The 24,423-nt window shown below is 37.6% G+C and overlaps 1 protein-coding gene across 3 annotated transcripts in view; it reads right to left on the bottom strand.

Annotated features, from left to right (window-relative positions):
• grid1a (glutamate receptor, ionotropic, delta 1a) overlaps positions 1-21,938 on the bottom strand; it is a 245,467-nt gene extending 223,529 nt beyond the window's left edge. Inside the window, exons 1-2 of one of the 3 annotated variants that reach the window (XM_042742360.1) lie at positions 21,344-21,938; positions 18,135-18,290 (exon numbers count right to left, since the gene is read on the bottom strand). In XM_042742360.1, the coding sequence (XP_042598294.1) occupies positions 18,135-18,290; positions 21,344-21,422 (235 nt within the window). In that variant the 5' untranslated portion in view covers positions 21,423-21,938. The remainder of the gene's footprint in view (positions 1-18,134; positions 18,291-21,343) is intronic. The other 2 variants (XM_042742359.1, XM_042742358.1) reach the window with 2 other exon arrangements.
• Between the last annotated feature and the right edge of the window lie 2,485 nt (positions 21,939-24,423).

Raw genomic sequence — 24,423 nt, 5'->3', positions numbered from 1 at the left:
TAAATGGATCAGTACTTTTGAACAAATCAGCTGAGTGAACACTTCAATGACTCACTCATAAAGAGAGTATCTTGTTTTGTTCACAAATGAATCAGTGATTCAATTGATTTGTTCAAACTCTGATTCATTCAGGAATAAAACAATCACTCTCTTTTATGTGTGAGTCACTGATTCATTGATTCAGTTGATCAGTGAAGAAGATGGTCAGAAGAAAGCTGTTTGTTTTATTCCCGAATGAATCAGTGTTTTTAAACAAATTGGCTGAAAAAAAAGAATCAATGACATTATTGTTCAGTGAATCTTTTGTTGCCACCAACTGGCACAACAATGTAACCTGCGGAAAGAGTCACTTAAAAATCCCCACTAAAAACATAGTCTAGACAGAAAAGCAAACTTACACAAACAGTGAGAATTTAAAGAGATAGTTCACCCAAAATAAAAATTCTGTCAAAATTTACTTAATGTATGGATTTTAGATTGATTTTATGTTTATTTTTTTTTTTGAAAAAGTAAGAAGATATTTTGAAGAATATGGGTAACCAAACAGTTGATGGTCCCCACTGACTTCCACAGTATGGAGAAAAAAAAATACTCTGGAAGTCAATGGGGAACATCAACATTCTTTCTTTTTTTTTTTCTTAAAATAACTTATTTTGTGTTCAAAGATGTTATACAGGGTTGAAACCACTTGAGGGTGAGTAAATGATGACAGAAATTTCATTTTTGGGTGAACAATCCATTTACGAACTGGAACCATTGTATACTCATGGTCATATAATGTTCTTGATTACATTTTTTTTTTCTTTTTTTTTCACAATTAAAAAAACACTACCAGAATTCTAAACCTGCAGAACTGTTCCACAGCAAAGAGTCAACCAGCTCATTACACTTACAAACACTCATGAACTGACATGAATTATGTTCAACTAATAGTCGCTTAACTGATTTGAATCACATTCTCTGGGTCAGAGAAAAATCCCCAGAGAAATACAGTTGGGATTTTCGTTAATCTGATGTCAGATGACCATTCCAGCTTCTTCCTCCACTACACAACAAGCTTCAGCTTTACATGGCCAGTCAGCTGTCTGTCCACCAAACAGCACCAGAGCACATTTTCCCGGAATCTCCTTTGCTACAAATCCAGTGTTTTGTAGACAAAAGCCAGTGGCTTTTTTATCCGGTTATTTCGAGAGCTTCCCGATCTTAAACTAATCAGCGTGTAATCCGACAAACCAGGCTCAAGTCTTCCAAATAACACCATCCGTAACATTAATCCCAAAAACCATTCCGACCCCAAGCTGCCCTCCTTTGCAATTTTGAGGAGGACTTGCTTAACGTCAGCTATATGCACCGCTGCACTAATGAGATTACAAAGCCTTTTTTAGAAACTCTTTATTGCTAGAGAGAGGAGAGGAGGGCAGGAGAGGGCAGTAACAAAGTACGCTATAACAGGGCTTTGTGAGTAGACATTTACAGCTACAGGCCAAAGATTGCAACACTTACATGGTATTAAACACATCCAGCTTCCAAGGCCACAAATTTACAGACAGACTTAGAGAACGATGATGAATATATCTGCAAGGGAGGGATCGGAGGAAAGAGTGACATAATATGCCAACATGAACAGCTGAACGGTGTTGAACTCTACAGAGGGAGGAAGAGGAAGACTCGGTGGACTTGATGAACTGACGAAGGCTCCCAGGGGAAGCAGCGAGAGCCTGCAGCTCTATAAAGATGCGCAGACCTGATCTATGGATCTATAAAAGTGACACGAACATGCACAAACACACAAATGCACTTGCCGTAGTGATTGGGAGTCCTGAAACTCAAAATTACTCTGATCCAATCCCATCATTATCACCACATTCTATCGCATATGCAATTATGAAGGAAATTGACCTCATATTCAACATAAACGTGGTTAGGAGAACACTGAAAATCACACAGGTGAGCCTGGATTGATGTGCAACTTAGGGCAAGAATGAAAACATTAGATCGCTCTGCGGCGCTCTCTGATTTGGTTCGGGCGAATCAAGCGTAAAAACCCATTACACTAAATGTCAAAACAAACACATTGAGTTCAGTGAAATCATTACAAACGCTTTACGTCAAGGAAGCTTTCAGAAGAAAAAGGGAAACCAAGAAGCAGTGATGTTTTCTTAAGGGATGTGACACTTTTGTTTGCAGTTGACCCTCTTGTGATCCGATATCACAGTTTCTGTGGTGTTAAAAAGGACTCAGGTGATGTAATATCCCATCTCTGGAGGTGCACAGCTACAGTGTGTGGGCTTTCATAGCAGACAAGTCTGTCTTGAGAGTTAAAATAGTGCTCGAGGTGCTACACCACAGATCTACATCAGTAGATTACAAAACATATCTAACAATCAAAGCTTTCAATTGAGCTTAGAACAAGTCAGGTCAAGAAAAAATTAACACATTCTGGTTAACAGATATAGCTTGGGTTCCACCTTCAGTGTAAGTCTATGGGAATTATGGGACTACAAGCAAATCTGATTGGTGAAGTAAATAGGAAAAGTAATAAGACAGTTCAAAAGTTTTGCATAACAAAATTAGTATTTTTATTTACCAAAGATTAATTAAATTGATGTGTCAGTAAAGACATGTATAATGTTACAAAAATAGTTATTTTAAACTTTCTATTCATCAAAGAATCCTGAAAAATAACCAGGTTTCAAAAGAATGGATGTTTTTCTGCTGGCTACTTTCTCTATTTTTTATGTTCTATGGCTTCATGTCAAGAGAATGACTCATTTTTATTTTTGTCAGTGTTTTATTTTTTATATTTGCTTGAAATATTTAGAAATAGTTACATTTTTCTTTTCCCTTTTTTCTTCACAAAAAGAAAATATAATCTGGAAGATTAGCAGGTGTTATGTAAATGCATACATTTATGAACACACTTCTTTATATGAATGGTGATGGCATGCAGTGCAAAACATTACTGACTGGTTTGCAGCACATTCCTATGCTTAGTTTAAAGACTATCACAAATCATTTTTGATAATATGACAATACTTCATTCGCATTGATCAGCTAGATAAACATTATCTTAGTTACAAATCAACACAGTTTGCAGAAACAATTCTAAATACATCATAGAAAATCAAATGCTTAAGTTTGCATGGCATAAAAATCAATGTACAAGATCAATAAATCTTAAATTTTTAGTGGCAGTGCAGCACAGGCTCAAAAGAGCTAGTGACAGTTCTGTCAGCTGGTCTGAAACTCTCTCGTGCTGACCCTGAACCAGTGAACCATCATTATTGTTCAGGCCTGCTTTCAAAAACATATGACTCTTCTGAGGTTTGGTATGTTCTAAAAATATTGAATATATCAACCAACCTTTCTACAGTATCTGTGAATGGTGTCTTTATATATATAAAAAAGGATTATACAGTTCTCACTTTGGTGTTTTGCTAGATCTTTTCGATTTTGAGGCACTCATACTGACAGACACATTTTTTTTCTTCTTATATTTATCTAATCACAAAGGAAAATTGATTCATGGGAAGATCTAACAGAAGCGGAAATGGAAATGATCAAGCACTAAATCTCCTCTTCATTTGTGGTCATTGGAGACCTTCTGTAATAGCCTCTCATATCTGCCTCAAATCTTTCAGAGCAAAGCCACCTCTTCCATCTGAGAAAAAGAGCCCATCGATTCATCTGTCAGATGCAGAAGAAAGCATTCGTGATTCTGTCAGGACGCTGCTCCTCATTATTGATTTACAAATTCAGAAATGACAACGGCCTCATGCATGCGAATGTGAAGATTCCCATTAACATTAAATATATTTCTACACTGTTTTAGCCATTTTAAAATTTTTATAAGCAGCTAGTGTACATTTTTAATGAAAAAGATGTACTTGGAAAAAAACAAAAAATCTATTTTCTATGAATGTTTTAAAGTGCTGTGGCTGATTGTAAATATAATATCTCTATCTCTGATATCAGATGAAGGTTCTTTTAAATGTATTGATTGAACAATCGTAACCATAACAACTACCCATAGGTTAGTGGCAGCAGAGCACAATTTTTGAAGTATTAGGCAAAACCAAGGAACAAACGCTCAAGCTCTGACACTCAGAGGAGAATAAAGGAGACAAGATTAGACGAGGCGAGACGAGATCCCATTCTGTGTTCCACTACTCAGTGAAAGGGTAGGGCAAAGCGATTTAATTCTCTATTTCATGAATACACAGAGAAAGCACACTTTTTCTAAAGAGTGAGCATAAAAAGACATGTTACAATGTCTAAGAAACAGCACAGTCGAGTCTAATCCTCTTCTGTGAATTCTCTCTTTGTCGCTTTCTTACACAGTAGATTGTCTCATCTTCTTTCTCATGGAGACGGCTAGTATATGTTTAAGTTCCTCCTTGTTATTTAGAAGCCTGTGTCCATTAGCTGTCTTTAAAAAGGTCTTATCATCTGAAGGTTGTAACAATTCTTGAGAAAAATTTCAACATGATAACCATGGCCTACAATAAACATTGATAATTGATTTGACAGATTTGACAAATTAAATGCATGACCAATAAAATGACATGATTAATTCAAATCAAGGCAGGGTTTTTTTTTTTATCTTAGATTCCTAGTTTCCCTCCAGAATTCCCAGTCATGGGCAAAAAAGGGTAAATTTTGGACCCTCTTGACAGTCAACAATATATAGACACTTTTTATTGTGCAAAAGATAGTAACACATGAAATTATCTACATTGTGGGACCAGGAAAACAACTTAATAGACAGGCTGAATACTAAATAACTTAACCATGAATAACATTGCATAACTCGATATATGACATATGTTTATATAACACTGTAATCCAGTGAGGCATGACATTTTGTTCCTTCGGATGATTCTATATACGGCGGAATGACAATAAATCTCACTTGAATTGACTTTAAATAGTGAATAACTTAACATACCACACTTAATGAAAAATCTAAAAAGGTTTCCGCAAGGGTTAGATTTCAGTCAATGTAAAGTTCCCAACAAACGTCAGAGTGTGCACTGAATTTAAAGTATCAGTTTCGCATTCGATTACATAGGTTTCCGAGATGACTTTCATAATTCTAGCTGGAAAACCATGCGCATACACACACTCGCATTAGTATTAATAAACACAGTTCAACACACACACATTGCTGTAAGAAGAGCTAATTTAATCTTTTGGACACACTTTTGGACAGAATCTCTCGGAAACCACATAAACCTTATGCTGAACACGCACAGTGAGGTAGCTGTGTGTCATCTGTGCATTCCTTCCTCTACCATAGCTGTTTTATTCATGCGTTTATACATAATGCAGACACAGACATGTGCAATAGACATACATTCCTGCTCAGTATTATTTAAGGTGCAGATACGTTCATTAAATTCTGAAGTTAATGTGATATTAAGCAAGCTGAAGGTTGTGTGTGTGTGTGTGTGTGTGTGTGTGTGTGTGTGTGTGTGTGTGTGTGTGTGTGTGTGTGTGTGTGTGTGTGTGTGTGTGTGTGTGTGTGTGTGTTTGTGCTCAGGCTTGAAGAAGTTCAGTCACACCATTGTTTAAAGACTACAAAGCCAGTAAGATATAATTTGTTAATAGTGCAGAGACCAATATGTGTCTTCTGCCAAGACGTTCCAGAACATGCCAACATGGTGTACAGCCAACAGATATAACTGTTCCATTCAAAGTTGGAAGTGGACTATTCATAAAGTTAAAAGGTTTTCTGTGTCATTGTGTCCTGCAGTGGCGCTCCCCTGCTGATGAATCGATGCCCTCGCTGCTGAATCTTCAGTGCCAAGGCAAAACACATCATATTTTGAGTTGCGAACGTGAGTCTGTAGTCTATTTAGAATGGGATGCAATAAAATGCTACATGGAAAAACAACATACTGTACAATGGAACTATTGTTTTCTGAGACACAAAAAAAAGATTTTTTTTAATAAACTGGTTCTATATAGGGAATCAGAAACATAAAAAGTGACCAGTGAAGCTGATTCACAAAAAAAGAAACACGGAGACTCTAAAATGTTTTTAGTGAAAATTTAGAGAGCAACCAGTGTAGCCGGATTCCCAAAACAAATGATTCTTATGAACTGATTCTTTTCAGTGAATCAAAACATAGCATGGCTAGTGTAGCCTGATTACTGAAACAAATTATACATATGAACCACTTCCTTTCAGTGAAATAAAACATACAGCAACAACAGTATAGCCCAATTCCCCAGGGGGGAAAAATACTCTTATGAGTTATGAGTAGGTTCTTTTTATGAATAGTTGAAAAAGACAATAACTCTCATCAGTTATGAATAGGTTATTTTTATGAATAGTTGAAGACAGAAAACTTTCTGATTTGAATCAATATGAAACCCTTTATAATTACTGGTCTCTGTCAAATTTTGGGAGAGTTCTAGGCAGTCACTGCTTACAGGAGTTGTCTTGTTTTTCCATTTTATTCAAAAACTGTTTTCAGTATACAAGTAAAAAAAAAAAAGGACACTTTCAGGTGGGGTTCAATTGGAGCTTCCTGCAGTTATGCAGTCTCCAGTCATGGAAGGCAGCCTTCCACTGGCCTGCCGTGAGATTCTGTGGTTTCTCCAACTTCTGTACATGGGCCGGTCGTGTCTTGGATAGAGGGCTACTGTTGCATGGTAACTGTGCCCAATGGGTATTCACACTCACCGATTGGGTATCACGGATCATCGCGGGATGCTTGCTGCCCCCGCTGCACTTGTTGCTCTGGCAGGGACACTTCAACTATTCCACTCTCATTCATTCTGTCCAGACTGGTGAATCGGACACAGCCAGATCCGCCCCATCAAGTTGAAAATCTGACATCATGTGGCGTCCTATTGCACTGGAAATCTAAACTTGCAATGGTACACAATATAATCCCCACCCTCCTATTTATTCTTGTCCATTTTTGCAAACCATCAGGGAGTCATACTATGATTCCAAATAGGAGTTAAACAGGTCATTCAAGCAGACTTTTGAATTTGCGAATCTCACACAGGTCAATTTTTTTGCATTGTTTTATTCGACAAACAACTCCACACGTTCTCCCGTAAGCATAACAGTGTGAGATCAGCGGGATCACGATGGAGAGGTACTATTATGATCTTGGAGAGAATAATTATGAATCATTTACATCGACCCTGAGTTCTTAAAGAGACACAGTCTTTTCTCTCCCACACACATTCCTCAGCCATTAGCACTTCTATAAATCATTCACATTGTTGCAGAGAATCTTTGTCACCTCCTGTATGCATTCCCTGTGGGTTTCCCCAAAGAGCGTGGGGATGTTAGGGGAAAAAACCCTGCTTAACAAAACTACTAGGCATCAATCTTTTATCCCAATGAGCTCTCAAACAGTGCATACACAAACTCCTTGTGACAGTCAAGAGATATAAACAGCACATGGCGCATTGTTTTAATGAGAGCGTCTGGCTCACAATAAAGGAGGCATGGCCTTTAGCATGCATGCATGCAAACATGCACACTGAGGGGTGAAATGCATCTGACAGGGTCAGGTTTCTGGTGGTGTACTGTCACCCTGAGACATATTTTTGCAGAATCAAAGAGTATATTTTTACCTAGCCAATTACTATTCCTTAGTTAGAGGACACTTTTATCCAAAGTAACGTTCAGGGACACTTACTCCAGGGACAATTGCCCTGAAGCAAACTTGAGGTTAAATTTCTTGCTCGATGACACAATTGTGCCATGACTTCTGTCTAACTTTGTGTAGTGTAAGTAATAGATTACCCTTATGGGGTTTAATACTGCAGGCTTTAGGTTAAAAGCTTGGATTTTGACCAAACACTACAACAGAATCTAGAAATGGCCTGAATACAAATAACAAATTCTATTAAATAGCATAAAAGAATATTTGTTAGCCTGATTATGCAACATTAACAAGGATTAAGCAATATTTTGAAGTCGCAATGAAACGGAAGTAGCAAAATATATTTTCTTCCATATTGTGTCGTATATCCGAGTGAAACAGATAAGGTCTATGGTGGGGACTTTAATTTATCAGTTGTTCAGTGGATGGAGGAAGATCTGAACAAGAGCATGCAGTTCACTGTATAAATAATACAAAATAATTATTTAACACAAATAATAAATCCCAGAAGACAACCTGGTATATGACATGAGAGAAATACGTTGTTCACCAGAACTGATTTATGACATTTTAATTTAAATATATGCAGGTAAAAAATAAATTAATTAATAAAACAATAAGCATGCATGGGTGACTCGTTTACATTAAGATTTCTAATCTTAGAATATATTTAGAAAATATATGGTCAGTTTCATTCAACTTTAATTTACAGATCTAAAACATCTTTTTACATAATTGTTTTAATTAAAAATAATTTATCAAATTAAATCATTTTATTTTATTTACTTTTATATAATACAGTTACTTTTTTTAAATGGGCTTCATTAATTTAGCTTAGAATCAGACACACTTCTTGTTTAGGCCCCACCCACATTCTGTTCTATCCAAATACAGATACAGGTATTACATTAGATACAGAATCTAATGGCATTGCACAAACCTATTAAGCAGACAGGTGCTCTGACAGGTGTGTATCATCATCATCTCAAGTCTGTGCTGGACTAGAGTCTGCGCTCAAACGTTAAAATCTTTCATCTCTCAAATTACCCTGTCAAAAGCTGAAAATAATTTTTAAAAAAGTACCTCTGAAAATGAGATTGCAGCAGGGGCCTTTTAATGCTGACATGACAGACAGAAAAGGTGATTAAGAACACAGGGCTTGAGACTCTGATGATATTCATCATGACACGGCAGATCAGGCGGCCATGTGAGAGAGCAGATGGCATCTGTGAGAGGTGTCATGCACAGACGTGCACTGCCAAAGATCTGTAGAATCATGTTGACTGATTGGCAGATTTCAGCTCAATCAAGCTTCCAAAACTTCTCTCATATTGACTTTGTCTAGTTTCCATCAGTCAGTTCAGTATGTTAACTGACTTCTTGCAGCCGTGACCAACATAAGTTATACATATAATTGGCCTCTTGTTCTCTTTTGAAGCTTTATGATGTTTTGTACTTACCTTTGGGTGGCCAAGATTTGAATCAGATTTGAAGTTTGAAGTTAAAAACATCTTAATGATGGATTTACTTAGGACAAACATGCAGCTTTTCACTTCACAAGACATAAACTGATGGACGGAGTCATGCTGTTGTCATCAGCTGTTTGGACGGCACCCATTCACTGCAGTGGGTCCATCTGTGGGCATCTATTCTGATGATCTACATTTTGAATGGCCTGAGGGTGATTACATTTTCAGTGAATTTTCATTTTTGGGCGAACTATTCCTTTAACCCAGTGTATCATCTGTATGAAAAACAATAACTAATGTTTTATCTAAACATAGGAAATCATGTCGAGACCTCCTGAGATGAACACCGCAATTGGGATCCACAGGAACCTGCTGAGAAGGAGCTACAAATACCATCTGAGCATAACCCAGCCTACAGATCTGTTTACAAACACAGATGCAATGGAGGTTTAAAAAAAAAAAAAAATGGAGACTCACAGGATGTAAAACCCTTCTGACTTTAAATATACATATAATCCTTCAACATCGTGATTCAGACATTGAAATTTGATCCCCTGACTGAGTTTGAGGAAATAATATGATCAGAAATTAATATTATTTGAACCTCTGTCACCTCCTTGGTTACTTCCTTCATCCCCCTGGACATTTTCCGGTGCCACCGTCACCTTCAATCTCAGTAAAGCTGCTTTATGGCAAGTGCCATTACATAAAGTGCTGCACAAATGATTCAGAATTGAACTGAGAGCAGATTTAGCCGAGGACTGTGACTGTAGAGGTTGTTTTACTCATACACGCAGCAGAGTTTGAGTATAGAGCCTCTCATTGCAGCTGTGAATGAGAGTGACGTAACCTGCTGTAAGGTTTCAGAAAGTTGCCAGGACTGATTGGCAGAAGAGATTTGGGATTATCTGAGAATATTTCGTCTTTCTCTCTGAATCCCATTAATGTCACTCCTCTCACTTCCTGAGTAGCTGAAACAATCTGTCTTGCTCTCTCTCGGGTCAAATAAACAAGCCAATAATGGTGGCAAAAGGATCAATAGGTTAGATGCTGAACCAAATTTTCCTGATGAGTTTGAACTGGAAGTCAAGATTACATCTACTCAGCATTATATTACTCTACATCCTCACACACCCATGCCACAAGAGGTAAAGCAACCAAACGAGCACACTTATATCATATCATAACGAATCAAATTACACTAGATCTTCTGAGATACACAAGATTGATGTGCTATGAAAATATATTGTAAATTTCAGAACTCAAACATTTATCCCTAGTCTAAAGAGAGTTTTAATTAAAACCCAGCATTAAGCTTGTCCTGAAACCCTTAGATTTCTGACATCAGAACCTGAACAAAATAGCATAGAGATCCAGAGCATACTAGAGCCAACTCTCCTTTCATGTTTCTTAAAGGCACAGCAATATAAAAGTGAAAACTATATAAATATATATAACATAATATTTAAAAATTAAAATATATATAAAAATACAGAAACTTCATTTACACCTCTAGGAGGGAAAATAAATGAAATAATAACTGCATTCCTTCTGACTTGAAAATGATAGATTCTGTGAAAATGCACTGAAACTTATTTTACCCCTCAAGGGGGAAAAATAAATAAAATAATAATAACCGCATTCCTTCTGACTTGAAAATGATAAAAATCTGTGATATTCTGACAATCTGGAGTTTAAAGACTGGTATTGCATCTGCAGGACATATAAATGTGTGTCAGGTAAAAGAGAAGAAAGAGAGGGAGGAAGAGAGAGAACGAGAGAGAGGGAATATGCTTTGGTAATCCAAATGTAATGTTATTTGTCATGCCAATTAAGCATACTAAATAGAAAGTGAAAATCAAATTTAATTAAGAGAAGACAGAGAGAGAAAGTCTGTGTGTTCATATCTGAATCAATCATAGCCAATAACACTGTTCATCATGCAAGACAGAGGACCCAAATTGGTACAGCACTGACAATTTTGAGTATTGCTCCTCCTTTTGCCAAGCTGAGTACAAAAGTTCAGGGAGCTCAGGGCTAAAGCAGCATATACCAATTAGGACGGCTGGTTGAAATCCGAACTGGTATGACATTTGGAGAGGAACTCTCACGTTGTTCACAGCTGAAATATCTCCAATGACTCTGCTCAACATCTGTAGAACAGCGGCTAAAAGAATGAGGGCACAGTGTTCAAATCTGAACTAAACTCGACATAGTACAGTATTCTGAGAATCTACTTTGAGTTTTTGAGTTGCATACTGTGCTTTCCACAGGCTTTGACTGGAAACTAAGTGCAAACAAACCATTCAAAAGTTTGGGGATGGTAGGATAGAAGTCTCTAATGTTTACCGAGAAATATTGTGAAATATTAATACAATCTGAAAAAACTATTTTCTATTTTAATATATTATGTAATTTATAATTAATATATTTTGTAATTTACTTATGTGATGGCAAAACTGAGTTTTCTGCGACCATTACTCCATTATTCAGTCTCAAATTATTCTTTAGATTCTTCTTCATTCCAATGTTCTTATCAATGTTGAACTAGTTGTACTGCTTAATATGTTTGTGGATACTGTGATGAATTTTTTCAGGATTCTTTAATTTAACAAAAATAACATATTTATTTGAAATAATTATATTTTGTTATATTATACATGTTTTTACTGTTGCTTTTGATCAATTTAATGCATCCTTGTTCAATAAAACTATTAATTTCTTTTAAAAAAATACCCAAAAGTTTGAACAGTAGTGTATACATACCAAAAACACTTGCTAAGTGTTTAATAATTGAGATTTATCACTCTGCTTTGGATGTGGGCAGTATGTTGCTACTGATAATGTCCGTTAGAGACATGGGGCATCAGATTTTCCACTGAACTTCTACTTGTAATGAGTGGAGTATTTCAGCTTGAAGTTCTCAAAGTTGTTTAAACTTTCCTTAGTGGCTTTGCATGCAAGAATGTCTCTCTGTTTTATCAAATCCCTTTGCTATCTGAACAATCTGCTCAGATTTGCAAATGTAGGCTCTTTCCTGTCCATAAACAGTTTCAAATGCAGCAAAACACATGCAGAAGAAAACCCAGAGTGTATTATCTCGTTACCTCAGTGCAAGGCAAAATGATGAAATATGAAGTATTCAATTTAAAAATCACCCAGACAGCCCATTATTCAAAGCCTGCTGACAAAAACAGAAGAGCATCTCTCAAAACTACTGCACTGCTATAAGAGACAAAAAACAACGCTCAATCAGTTTCAGAATCAGTCCAAAACTCCTGTAGTTTTCTCTCTTCAGAGCTGTAAAGAGCACTGCATTATGGGAGTTCCTGAACTCAACATCATTATGCCATTACCTGTGTTGGTGGAACAATATACAACAACACAATTACAATAGGTGGGTATCCATCCATATGTTTTAAATTTTTATTTGTGCAAATTTCCAATATGCACATAAATAAAAATGCTCACTTGAGGTAGATTTATATTCAGTAAGAAGACTGATAATCTACAATAGAAGCCAAAGGTACCAAATAAATTCTATAAGATGAATTTACCTCTTTTTTTTTACCGATAAGATGGATATTCTGAATATTCATAGAAATTAATTGGATGGAAGCACAGCGACTGTCATGATGTAATTTCCTGAGTGCTTTTGCTGACAAGTTAACATCTGGTTTCTCACATCACCCATTTGTGCTCTCATTCAACTCTTGCATCACTGCAAGTCCATTTCAAGGAAAATTTCAAAGACAAAGAGTGTTCTCCATCAGGTCTACCATAGCAGCTCAAACTCTCTGACCATTAAATCTCTCATCTGTTCCAAATGTCTGATAAATCATGTGACTCAATCTGCAAGCTTTACCTCCTCTTACCCAGACCACATTGCTAGAGAGACAATTATAATCCTTTTAGCTTAATAACCATGCAACACAAATCTGCTTAATGAAAGCATATCAGGATACTATACTTGTCAAAGACAGAGTGAGAGAGTGAGAGAGACGGACGGGGAGGGGGATGGAGGCAGTTCTTTTCTCCAGGCAGCTAATTACCTGATAGTTGTTTTTTATTCATTGTATGCGAGAGCGGTTCATGGCCAGTAACCTGGTCACTCGACAATAATGGGAGAGGCTCTAAGGCCCTGAATGGATCTCACCAACCATTGTGTCTCCAGAGCTCGCTCTAATTAAACATGGTTCTATCTATATTCGTCCTTAAATCAAGCATACTGGTTACACAGAGCTCATGGTGGCAGATGCCACAAGAGGCCCGAGCTTTGTCCTTACATGCATGTGGTAGAGTCCTGTACCCGCGGGTACCCGCATAAAAGTGGCTAAAATGGGTGGATTGTGACATTCCTAAAATTCACGTGCGGGGATGCGGGCGGATAATTAACTCCTTGCGGGCGGGTAGTAGCGCGGATGAAAAATATGTGCAATATTTGTATGTCTAAATTACACATACGCAACAACGACAAGACATTTGACCCATCACGTCACCACCACTGCGACAGATATTAAATTGCATAAGGATGGTTTTGTTACATCACTGCTGTTTGCCTGTTGTTAAACATATTATAGCTGTCTGGGTCCAGTGAACCCTAGAGGCTTGTGAATGGATGCCCTAAAAAATAGGTTTGGAAAAAAATTTGGGAAAATAAATCTGTATAAAATGTGAAGACATTTATTAAAGATATCGATTAAATAATTGAAAATATTTTATATCATCTTTTTGTTTCATATTATCACTGTCTCGTTCTTCTTTCATAAATCATATATATTAATAAAACAATGAATTCCAAATATTTTTTACAAAAAAAAAAATCTTTACTACATAAGACATATATAACAACATGACATTACTAAAATGTCATCTGAAAAAATCAGGAATCTGGAAAATATTTACAATACTTTATTAATTATTCATACATCTACATTTTTTTATATTATTGTCAAAATACATGGTAACACTTTAGTGTAGGGACCAGTTCTCACTATTAACTGCTTGCTTATTAGCGCAACTATTATTAACATATTGGCTGTTTATTAGTAATTTGGAAACCATAGAGCAAGGCACTTGACTCAAGATTGTGAGGGGATGTCCCAGTAGCATAAAAAGTATACTGTAAGTTGCTCTGGATAAGCAGGGTAGACCATTTAAAGGGGGTAGTTAACATCAGTGTTAAACAAAGACTTCAGTGGCACTTGTGAAACCAAAAGGTCACTATGCTGAGAAGAGGATGCACTTAATGCCAATGCAAAGCATTGCTCTCCCTTAGAGAGTACATGCTATTACAAACAACAGCTCTGATTATTGAGAACCATAATGAACCTTGTCATTGTTGTCATAGATAATATAGTGTTCCCCCTCTGAGGCTACAGACATTTGAGATCTGATGTGAATGAGATGCCCAGTGATTTGAGGCTCGCACTACATTAAAAATGAAACTGATATCCTGGCAGTAGCCATTTTGGATCTCATTAATATGAGACACTGGCCATAGCTTCACTGGGGACCTGGAGTAGACAAGCTGCCATTTTGAAAGGGCACGTCAGAATGTGAATTGCCAAATAAGACCACCTCCTGACTCAGCTTTAGATAAGAGACAGTGAAAGCGCAGGAGCATGAGAGAGAGAGAGAACAGGGACCCATGCACCGTTTTTGTACAGCTGCCTGGGAAACTCATCTCTAATAGTTCAGGGACCAAGGAATCTTGTAGGTCTCATTTGAATTTATCTGTGTGAATATGAAAGAAATAATGAGTGCGTGAAGACAGGTTTTTATAAAAGCTTGTTTTCGCCTCGTCACAGACTCTCTCAGATGTACAGTCAAGCAGCCAGTCATTTATGAAAAAATGCCCTGGTCTTTTTCTGAAGAAACCTAAAAAAAAATGTCTAAAAGCATAGAATTACAGACTTGTACAAAGCTGCTCTAAGCAACTGTCATGAGAAGTGAGTGAAATTTTGCCAGAGACTGTGCTAAAAGCCAACTTTGATGAATCTTATATTTTACCAGAATGAAGAAATGTGACAAAATGTGACCTGTGAAATTAGCAATCTTGTATCAGTTGTTACATTATTTACCCTTACAATCCCAATATGACATAACCATCATCAACCTCATAAAAATGTTTTTAGGAGTATGCATTTTTTGGACCTGTTCAATTTAGAAGATCTCTCCACCAATAAATGATGTTTTGAAATAACAGGTATTTTGATAAGCAGTCTAAGCCCTTTTAGAGGATGAAGAGTGTCTTTATTGACTTATAAAAAACAAAGCACCACACACAAGATGAAAGAGGAGGAGTAAGAATAAAGGAGAAATTTGTCATCTTTACAAGAGGGGAGGGAGTGTCAAACCTTTCGAGCAAAGAAAGATCTAACAGCATCCAGGATGACCATTTCTATTTCCTGCAGCCAAACAGATCAAATCAGAGGTTTAGAAAGGCTTAGCAGTAGAGAAAAAAAAAGCTGAAGAGGTGAGAAGAGATGAAAAGAAACTAAAAGAGCCATTCAGAGGGCTCGCTAAAAGTTGTTTTCACACAGTGAACCTTCTCAAGCGATTTCCCCTTCAGGTGACTCTATTTCTCAACATCAGCACTTTTTCCCCAAAAAGCACAGCAGGACACAACAAGGCCACATTTGCCTTTTGAACATTAGCTTGACTCGTCACAACAGGAATCTGCTATCTTGCATTATTGTCTCTCACCAAAAAAACTGCACTGGTTCATTGTCACACAGTAACACTGTTCATAAAAACACACAGACATCTCTGCTCTAGCACACTTACCTACTATGGAAGGTGTCTGTGTAGGTGAATGATGTGGTGGGTGTGTGTGTGTGGGGTCACATAGCTGTAATGAGTGATTAGATGTAATGCCCATACTAGTAAAAGAATGCAGGTGAGATAAACACACAGTTGAGTCCTTACAATACACACTCAAGCCACAAACTCCCGCTGTGTGTCATCTGTCCACATACAGGATCTAAAGTCATTTTATTGACTGGTAGGTAAAAGGCTAGAACTATGGTACACCCAAAGCATATGTGTTTTGCTGATAGAGGAGATTAAGTGTTTTTTTTTTCTTCTGTGTGTGTTTGGGTGGGGGGGTATTTGACAGGTGAGTTTCTTCTCAGTAGGGTGAATGTGAGCTAAAGAGCAAAGTGAAAGGTCATCACCACTCAACTGTCACTCAAAGCCAGGGAGGCTAATCGATCCCAGAGCCCCTGGAAACCACACAGAAGCACAATACTCTATGTCCTCAGGATGGGCAATCTTTCCTTCTGTCATTTCTAAACACTCTGGGGAAGGATTCACCAAATACTTTTAAGGATAAAATACTTCTTGTCTACCATTTACTTTTTAGCTTTAAAAAATTTATTCCCAAAAAACATTTCTTAAAGACCTCCTGTTGTGAAAATCAAGTTTTTAATGTTGTTTACATGTCTATCTGGTGCAAATTCATCAGTCAACACCACTGCTGAGCATTTTTTTTTTATCTAGCTAAAAAAACTTTTTATAGTTTATAAATTCGGTTTGATACAGCTCCTGTTTCCTACCATCACAAACATGTAACCAATCCAGTCAACTTGCAGAGAGGGGCTTTTCATATCATTAGCAAAGCGTTATTACCTAAGGATGTTGATTTTTAGAAGATAGCTGCCTGTGATGGCGAACGGGAACATGGTTTGTGTGACATTAGCAACACGTTATTAGCTGCTTGATAACGTATCAAGCCAAAGGCTAATGATATCAATTATTGTACGTGTCTGATGTCAAAGAGACATCCCTGTATAATTCGCTCTTCGTGTTCTTCTTTGGAATCATTTTCTGTTTCAGACATACAGTGTATATGGCTGTGATTGAGTGGAGGTAGGGACTTAATTGCAATGCATATTAATGTAAATATTATATCAACGTTTACTAAATGAGGGAAGCTGCTTTAAGGCATGAAGAAATTATTTTTACTGGGAAAAAATATTTAAATATGTCATTTTGAGTTTTAAGGGATAAAATTAGTGACTGCAGTGGGACTTTAAGAATGTTCTTAGCTTTTTTCTTAACATAGTTCTAAAAAGAAAACTAATAAAGAATTTGAATTCCTAAAATGAATGTTCCTAAAATCACTATAAATAACTTACTTAAAAGTTTGAATAACTTATAAGGTATTTGAAGTTAACTTCAACTTAAATAGGGACCTCGTTTTTAATGTTTAATTTATTTTCATCTTTAAGAACTGACAAGAAGTTCTTAAGATATTTGAGAAGTGACTGCACATTGAACATTCTAACGAACTTAATTATTATGAAATGTAACAACTTTGTATTAAGATTTTCATGAAGTGGGCCCCAGGACACTTTCTGCAATATAAGAGAAGTTAGTCGTGATAATAACGGCTTATATCAGGTAGCCATGATCAAACTGAGGATTTGCTCATATGAGGAAAGCAATGAAAATATCTGAACTTGACAGATTATGACAGCTAGCCTTCATGCTTGATAACATAAATCAAGTTGTGCTACATTCATCCATCAATGTCTGTGAACGGCACTGCTGATCCAGCTTGCCTGTGCGACACAAACATACTCAGCATGTTACCACATATGTCCTCAGCACATTTCCACATGGCTATTCTTGCACTGGATTCTGATTCCAAGAGGTGTGGATTTAGCTACTTAGTTTCATCATCAGAACACACTAACAACACATTATTTTGGTGTGATAGGAAAAGAAGATTTCAAATATTATATCAGATTCATCATGTGGTTCATATCCATTAAAGGGGTAAAAATGAAGGGAACGCAGATTCATCATGTGGTTCAAACTGTTGAAACTATATTATAAAGACTGAGAGGAGGAAACCAACACTTATGGAAATCCCACACCTGCAGCTATTCTACTTGTTGATGTTAGAGCCTCACAAGAAGGTCTGAAGATATTGGGTAACTGCTCGAGCAAACAGATCGGACATAAAGATAAAGTAGAACGGCGTGGTTAATCGATTGCTGAGAGATACCAGTCACTCACTCACCTTCCTGTACCGCCTGGAAGGGGTTGTTGGGCTCAATAAGTTTGATAGAATGGGTAATCCTCTCACTCTGGAGGATGTCGTCGTTCAAACTCAGGTCTGAAATGGCCAGCTGAAAAACCTCGTCATCCCGTATGGCGTTCTGTTCAAAAATAGCTCCTGTTGGATGAAAAAAAATGTGAGTTATTAATACATCATTCACAGTCATTCCAAACTTTCATATCCATTAAAGGGGTAAAAATGAAGGGAACGCAGATTCATCATGTGGTTCAAACTGTTGAAACTATATTATACCCACTGATGTTACCGAGAACACATCATATAATCAGATACAATTTACAGCAACTTCCTCACCTGTCAATAGCCAACGGCATTTCAGGAGCGAGTTCAGCACCATGGAGAGTGCAAGTGCTGGAAGTGCTGTAAATATTCTATACGCATCCCTAATTTGTCAAGGGCATTTTGCAATCTGTGGAAACACAGTGGGTTGTAAGCCTACAGGAAGATATTTTACGTCAAGGGGATCTTATACGTGACATGGTGCATCAGTTATAAATATGAGCTGTTTTTATATGTTGCTGGAGTTTGCTGTGTCCTTGAAAGGCATAAAAAGTGGACAGGTCATACAAAATATCCAAGACAGATGAATGAAATGGAAAAAAAAGGGATTATGCTCTTATTGCACAGCTACTTACAAAATAAATAAACAACTGAATATGAAGTATTGATTTGAGAAAAGTTTTTTAATATCTTACTGGTAGATTAGCTTAAAGCATCCACAAATGAAAACAACTGGCTTAGCAACAAGACATCCACTGATGCAATATTACAATATTAATTTAAAAACTATTCATTTGCAAACCAAATGTTTTGAATTGCAAGATGCTGCCAAAGTCGAACTGATATTAAAAGAGAGAGACCAGAAATGACACCAGAGCACTGGTCTGTTGCCATGGTCAATGATGACATTCCCAATTTAGAGGTCATTATACAAAAAATATTTTACTCTTCTATGCCACAATTAACAGATTCCAGACCTAACAGATTCACGTATTCCCGTGAGCCATGTACTAAGCAGGGTAATTTTTTCATTCAGCTGTTTACAGATTAATCCTAGACAAAATACTGCACAGAGCAATTTAAATGTTGACTTCACATGACTGAGTAACCCATGAAGTGCTGTTTCACTAACAAGTCCTTGACACTTGGAAATACAGCCGAGTATTAAATCAGAATGTGTCTGGACGCAATCAATAAGGCTGACTTGTGCAGGACTATAAACAGTGACCCACTGATGATATGACATATTGAGATCAAGGCGACAGTGATAAAATGTACAGAGCAGCCGACTTGAAGTGCCAGAGGTGTAGGAGAAGCAAATAGGGCTTTATTTATTTACATGCACAGTTAGCCATCAACAAACAGCCACTGAGGCCTCATGCTGTGCACTAAGGGAACAAAAGTGTGCTTATTTTAATCACTTCGCCAACACATGCAGGTCAAAGACAAATAAGGATGTTTAAGGTTATAAAAAGGAGAAATCCTTTTAAAATCTAGTCTAAAACATATGCAAATTTTTTATACAGCATACAATCTTTGTATTTGTGCTGAATTCGTAAATTTACTATATGAAAAAAAATGTTTACACCGTTTTCTACAAAACTAAAGAAAAAGAAATGCTAAAATACTTTCCTTACACTTTAAATATATCCATGCCATATACCTTAAAAAATATTCCAACATTTTAAGTCATTAATATCGAGATGATTTCTTTAATTCACTCCACTTGTCATGAGTCTTTTCATAAATTCAAAATAAAATCATAAGTGTCCTCTATGTTTTATGGTTTTCAAAATTGCTTCCTTTATTATGGTTAAACCATGCTGACTTTGTTTGACAGATATATGTTTTTCAAATATTTTTGAATACTTTCTAATTTAATGTATTTTTGAATAACATGTAGACAATAAAAATTGGTTCACCTCATGTGACTATACAGCACACAACTAGAAGATTACTATCCACTACCTAACCCTCTAACCCTAAACAAACACACCTGAAAAAGCTAATCAAGGTATTCAGGATTAATAAGGCTACAGACAAGTGAGGTTTTTTTTTCAGGGTTGGAGCTAAACTCTGCAGGACATCGGCACTCCAGGAGCGACGTTGCCTACCTCTGATCTATACCAAGGATAAACCATTAAATTAAACCATTTAGACCTAATTAAGTAGTGTAGCAATAAAAGCCTGAGAATAATTATATACATAGACTAACTGGTAACTAACAAGAAGTCAGAGCATGAGATAATTGCAGTAAAGGTTCATTCTGTTGAAGTGCAAATTTGTCTTACAGAAGAGTATATGCTTCAATTTTGGGAGTTAACATCATTCTTCTTTAAAACTAAGCTTCAAATCCAATTTTGAGTGATCCTGGTGATGAGAAGAACAGTCAAGCGCACCGGATGATGCAGAACATCCACTGCATACAAAAGAGAGGTTCCCTACCAACAGAAGAGCACTAGATTTACAGCGCTTTACGCATCAGAATACGGCATGAACCAGTGTTGTTTAGCCTAATACGATCACATTTCTGCAAGTAAAATATTTAGGGGTGTTTCGCGCCTAAACTGAAGTCAGAAAGCAAATCAATTTCGTTCCCAACATAAGTTACCAAAGAGGGTTGAATGCTGCATACTGACACAAGGCTGCCAAACTCACTGACACAAACGACTGATAAAACAAAAGCGTCTGAGATAAATGTTAATCTACTACACTAAGAAGACATCAACACAAGTAGAATTTCTGTTAAGAAACGCCATGCGTGCACGGGAAGAGACTTGTCGCGCGCTCAGTACCTCAATGAACGAAATTAAAATTTCCGTCACGTTCAACAGAAAGTTCAGGCTTAAGGCTGGGGAGGGGTGGACTGGAGTTAACCCTGAAACAAACCCAGAATAGCCGTCACGATTTGCTTATACCTGTATGTAAAATAATTAGTGAAGCCTACGCGTTCAGTGCCACCTGAAATGCACTTTGTGGACCTGTTTGCTAATGTTTCCTGTTAAGTTAAAGCCGTTTATCAAATGTCAAACAGTTCAGGGGAGCGAATACGCCTTCTATCAAGTCAAATCTGCACGCTTCTGACTTTAAAATACGATGCAATGAAGAAAGCCATCCGTGATTCAGCGGCGTCTGTCCGAGACCGTGCTTACCGATGTGAATAATGGAGTCCGCGCGAGCTGAGCGGCACTGCAGGATCCATAAGGAGAGGCTGATCACGAGCAACTCCATCTCCAGTTCTCGCCCCGGTGTATCATCCACGCGTCCACTTCGTTTCAAAAATCCAGTTCCAGAGAGAAAAAGAGCGTGCGCGAGAACGACCGCTTTGGAGGAGATCAAGGATGCGTCACTTCTATCTTTCTCCGAGATCTATTAAAATTGAAAGTGAGACAGGATATTTGCGGGGAGAAAAATAAGCTCTCAGGGAAGGAAAGCAGAAAAGGAGGGGTAGGAGAGCAAGGGAAACGACGGGGGTACCACGGTCAGAGGCAAAGCAACGGGTCCGCGCGCTCCAGCTCTCAGTGTGGTTTGGATACTGCTAACTGCAACGCAGACAAAGACCCCCCACCACCACCACCACCACCACCTCTCTCTCTCTCTCTCTCTCTCTCTCTCTCTCTCTCTCTCTCTCTCGCCTTCACTCACTTTCTCTCAAAGCTCGCAGTCTTTCGCGTTTCGCCCCACCACGTGACCGAAGAATCGAAAGATCGGAACGGTACGGTAAAACCAAGGAGAAATGAAGTCTGCGCTCGCCGGAGAGAGTCGCCACAGCGGAGTGGCGGCGGGAGGTCTAGCGCAGCCCTGAGCGCATGAAGTTCGGGACAATCTCCTCAAACATTCAGTACTAAACTATGTTTTTTTCAAATGAGAGACTCAAACCCTAGCTGGTTTTAAACTCAGGGCTGCTGGAGGGAAAGAAAAGTTGCTGATACGGACGGTTCAGATTCTCCACAGAAGTTCGCCGCGCTCACAGCGACTCCAGAAGTGAGAAGAGCGACCGCGGGCGCTCCGTTTATCGGTGGATATTTTGCCCGGTCCTCTCTATTGACCCCGCTAGCACCCTGAAAAAGAAAACAAACGGAGTCTGTAGCAACCACGGAACGAAGGAAAACAAGTGGGTGACTGAGACTGAATGACTGTGAATAGTGAATGACTGACTAGCGTCGAATCTATAATATGGCGCATTTTTACAATAGATAAAACATTGTACAGATAAGGTGAGTCGTTTGAACGATTCTGGCAGCTCATGAAACGAATTCTTTATCTCCGTTAGGTATTGAAAAAACGCGTAAATGGGACTCAAGTCACGTTTCTTGCAGAAATGTTCCTGCATACTTTTCTGACATGTTTCTCTATATAGGATGAACAATGATAACCTTCACCTTACAATTAAAGGATATTTCTTGAAACGACACTATCAGAAATATCTCTTAATTGTTTGGTGAAGGCCATCAGGTCGTCAGCTCGGATCAGTCGGCCGTGGACAGCGCCACAGCGCCTCTCTGGTCAATCGGAAGAAGTGCCTGTCGCGAGGCGTTCTGAGAACTCTACAGATTGGAGAACTGTTCTGCTTAATAAAATGAGCAGAATGTATTTGGTGCGCTTCGTGTTTTTGTATGCAGTGAATGTATTATAAGGTCATTGACGTGTTTTTCTGCAAATGTTTATTTACTTTTCATTTCAGTTTTTCCTCAGGTAAACATAAATCATTTTTTTAATTTAATTTAATTTAATTTATAATTGAAATCTTAATATTAGATCATTTTGCATCACTTGAAATACCACATTAGCTAAACGGAAGACACTGATGATTAACACAGCAAATTAATGCAGTAGATTCAGTCTAGTAGAACATTTCACCCTTTAATCTTCAATGTGCTGAATCCATCATATAAAAAAGCAAATAGCATGAATGGAAGTAAAAGAATGGGAACTAAATGAGCCAAGTTTTAGCATAATATATAATAATATAATAATTTCAATTGATCCCACTTTTTTATAGCTTAATGGATGTAAACATGGCATAAACATGGAACTAGTGTGAGATATATTCAGTCTTTCAACTACATTGTAATAATGGAGTAGTGGCGGTAACCTTTGTATGATATCCTCGTAAGCATGCTGAGAAGAGAGTAAGCTTCCTTATTTACATGGAGCTAAGCAGGTAGCCCATCAGAATGCTGTCTTGAATCAGCAGGACATCAGCTCATTTCCTTTTAGTTGTCTGCACACATTTGTGATATCTGATGATAAAAACAAGATATGCTACATCTTTACCTGACACCGGGTGGAGGATGACTTCTGTTGATGTATCAGAAACACACGTGTGATTTACGTCAGTGATGAAATACGAAATGCAACAAATGTGATTGACTGTGCTGAACTTATTGTTTCCAGAGCATTCCTTTAACAGTTTTTTTAACCCTACTTAGAAAATCACTCCCTCCCATTTTAATCAAATCAGCAGTTAACGCTTGAGCAGGTGGATATGTGGTTGTAATCTGAACTAATGATAATGAACAGCTACCCTTTGCTGAAGCATCTGCTGAGTACTGAATCTGAATCGGCACTGCTGATAGTTAAAGTGACCCTCCATCCTTCAGCCTGTAGGTTAGATTAGTGTGCTAATCTTTGTTTGGGCTCTGCAGGCTAGATACTCACTCCAGTTGGACTCTGGGTGTTAACATAACAAGATAGAACAGCTCATGTCACAACTTATTTGGTGAATACTAGACCCATGCCACTGCAGAGACTTCAAAGAGGGGATGGAGAAAAGGGCAAAGAGCAGTCAACAATACACCAAAAATAGGATTTTTATGAATTAGTTTAAATTTCGCTTGGTTTTCCTACACAGATTTTGCAACTAGCTGACCACAACATGTTGACCAACAGAAGCTGCTTGTTATGAAAGTGAATTCTGTGAGAGCAGTGCTTCACACAACTGACGCTAGATAAATAAATGATAAAACAACAATCTCAGACCACTCAGCAGCCACATTTGTTTCTTCACCCTCTCTGATGTATGTGAAACCAGGCATACTCTACTTCAGGCAGTTCAAAATCAACCTGAAGGACGTAAGAATCGTTAAGAAGATCAAGTCGTGACAATTGGAGAGCATCAAAAAGACAACAACAGCATAAAAACAACTAGACTGGCCTTAGAAGTCTAGATCAACGCCTCAAGATTCAATCCTAATACAAAGGACGTGAGAAGACAAGCCGCGAGGATAAA

This window comes from Cyprinus carpio, chromosome B17 (assembly GCF_018340385.1).
Source record: "Cyprinus carpio isolate SPL01 chromosome B17, ASM1834038v1, whole genome shotgun sequence".
NCBI lineage: Eukaryota > Metazoa > Chordata > Actinopteri > Cypriniformes > Cyprinidae > Cyprinus > Cyprinus carpio.
The sequence above is the reverse complement of the archived record's forward strand: the minus strand, read 5'-3'. Positions and strand labels throughout refer to the sequence as shown.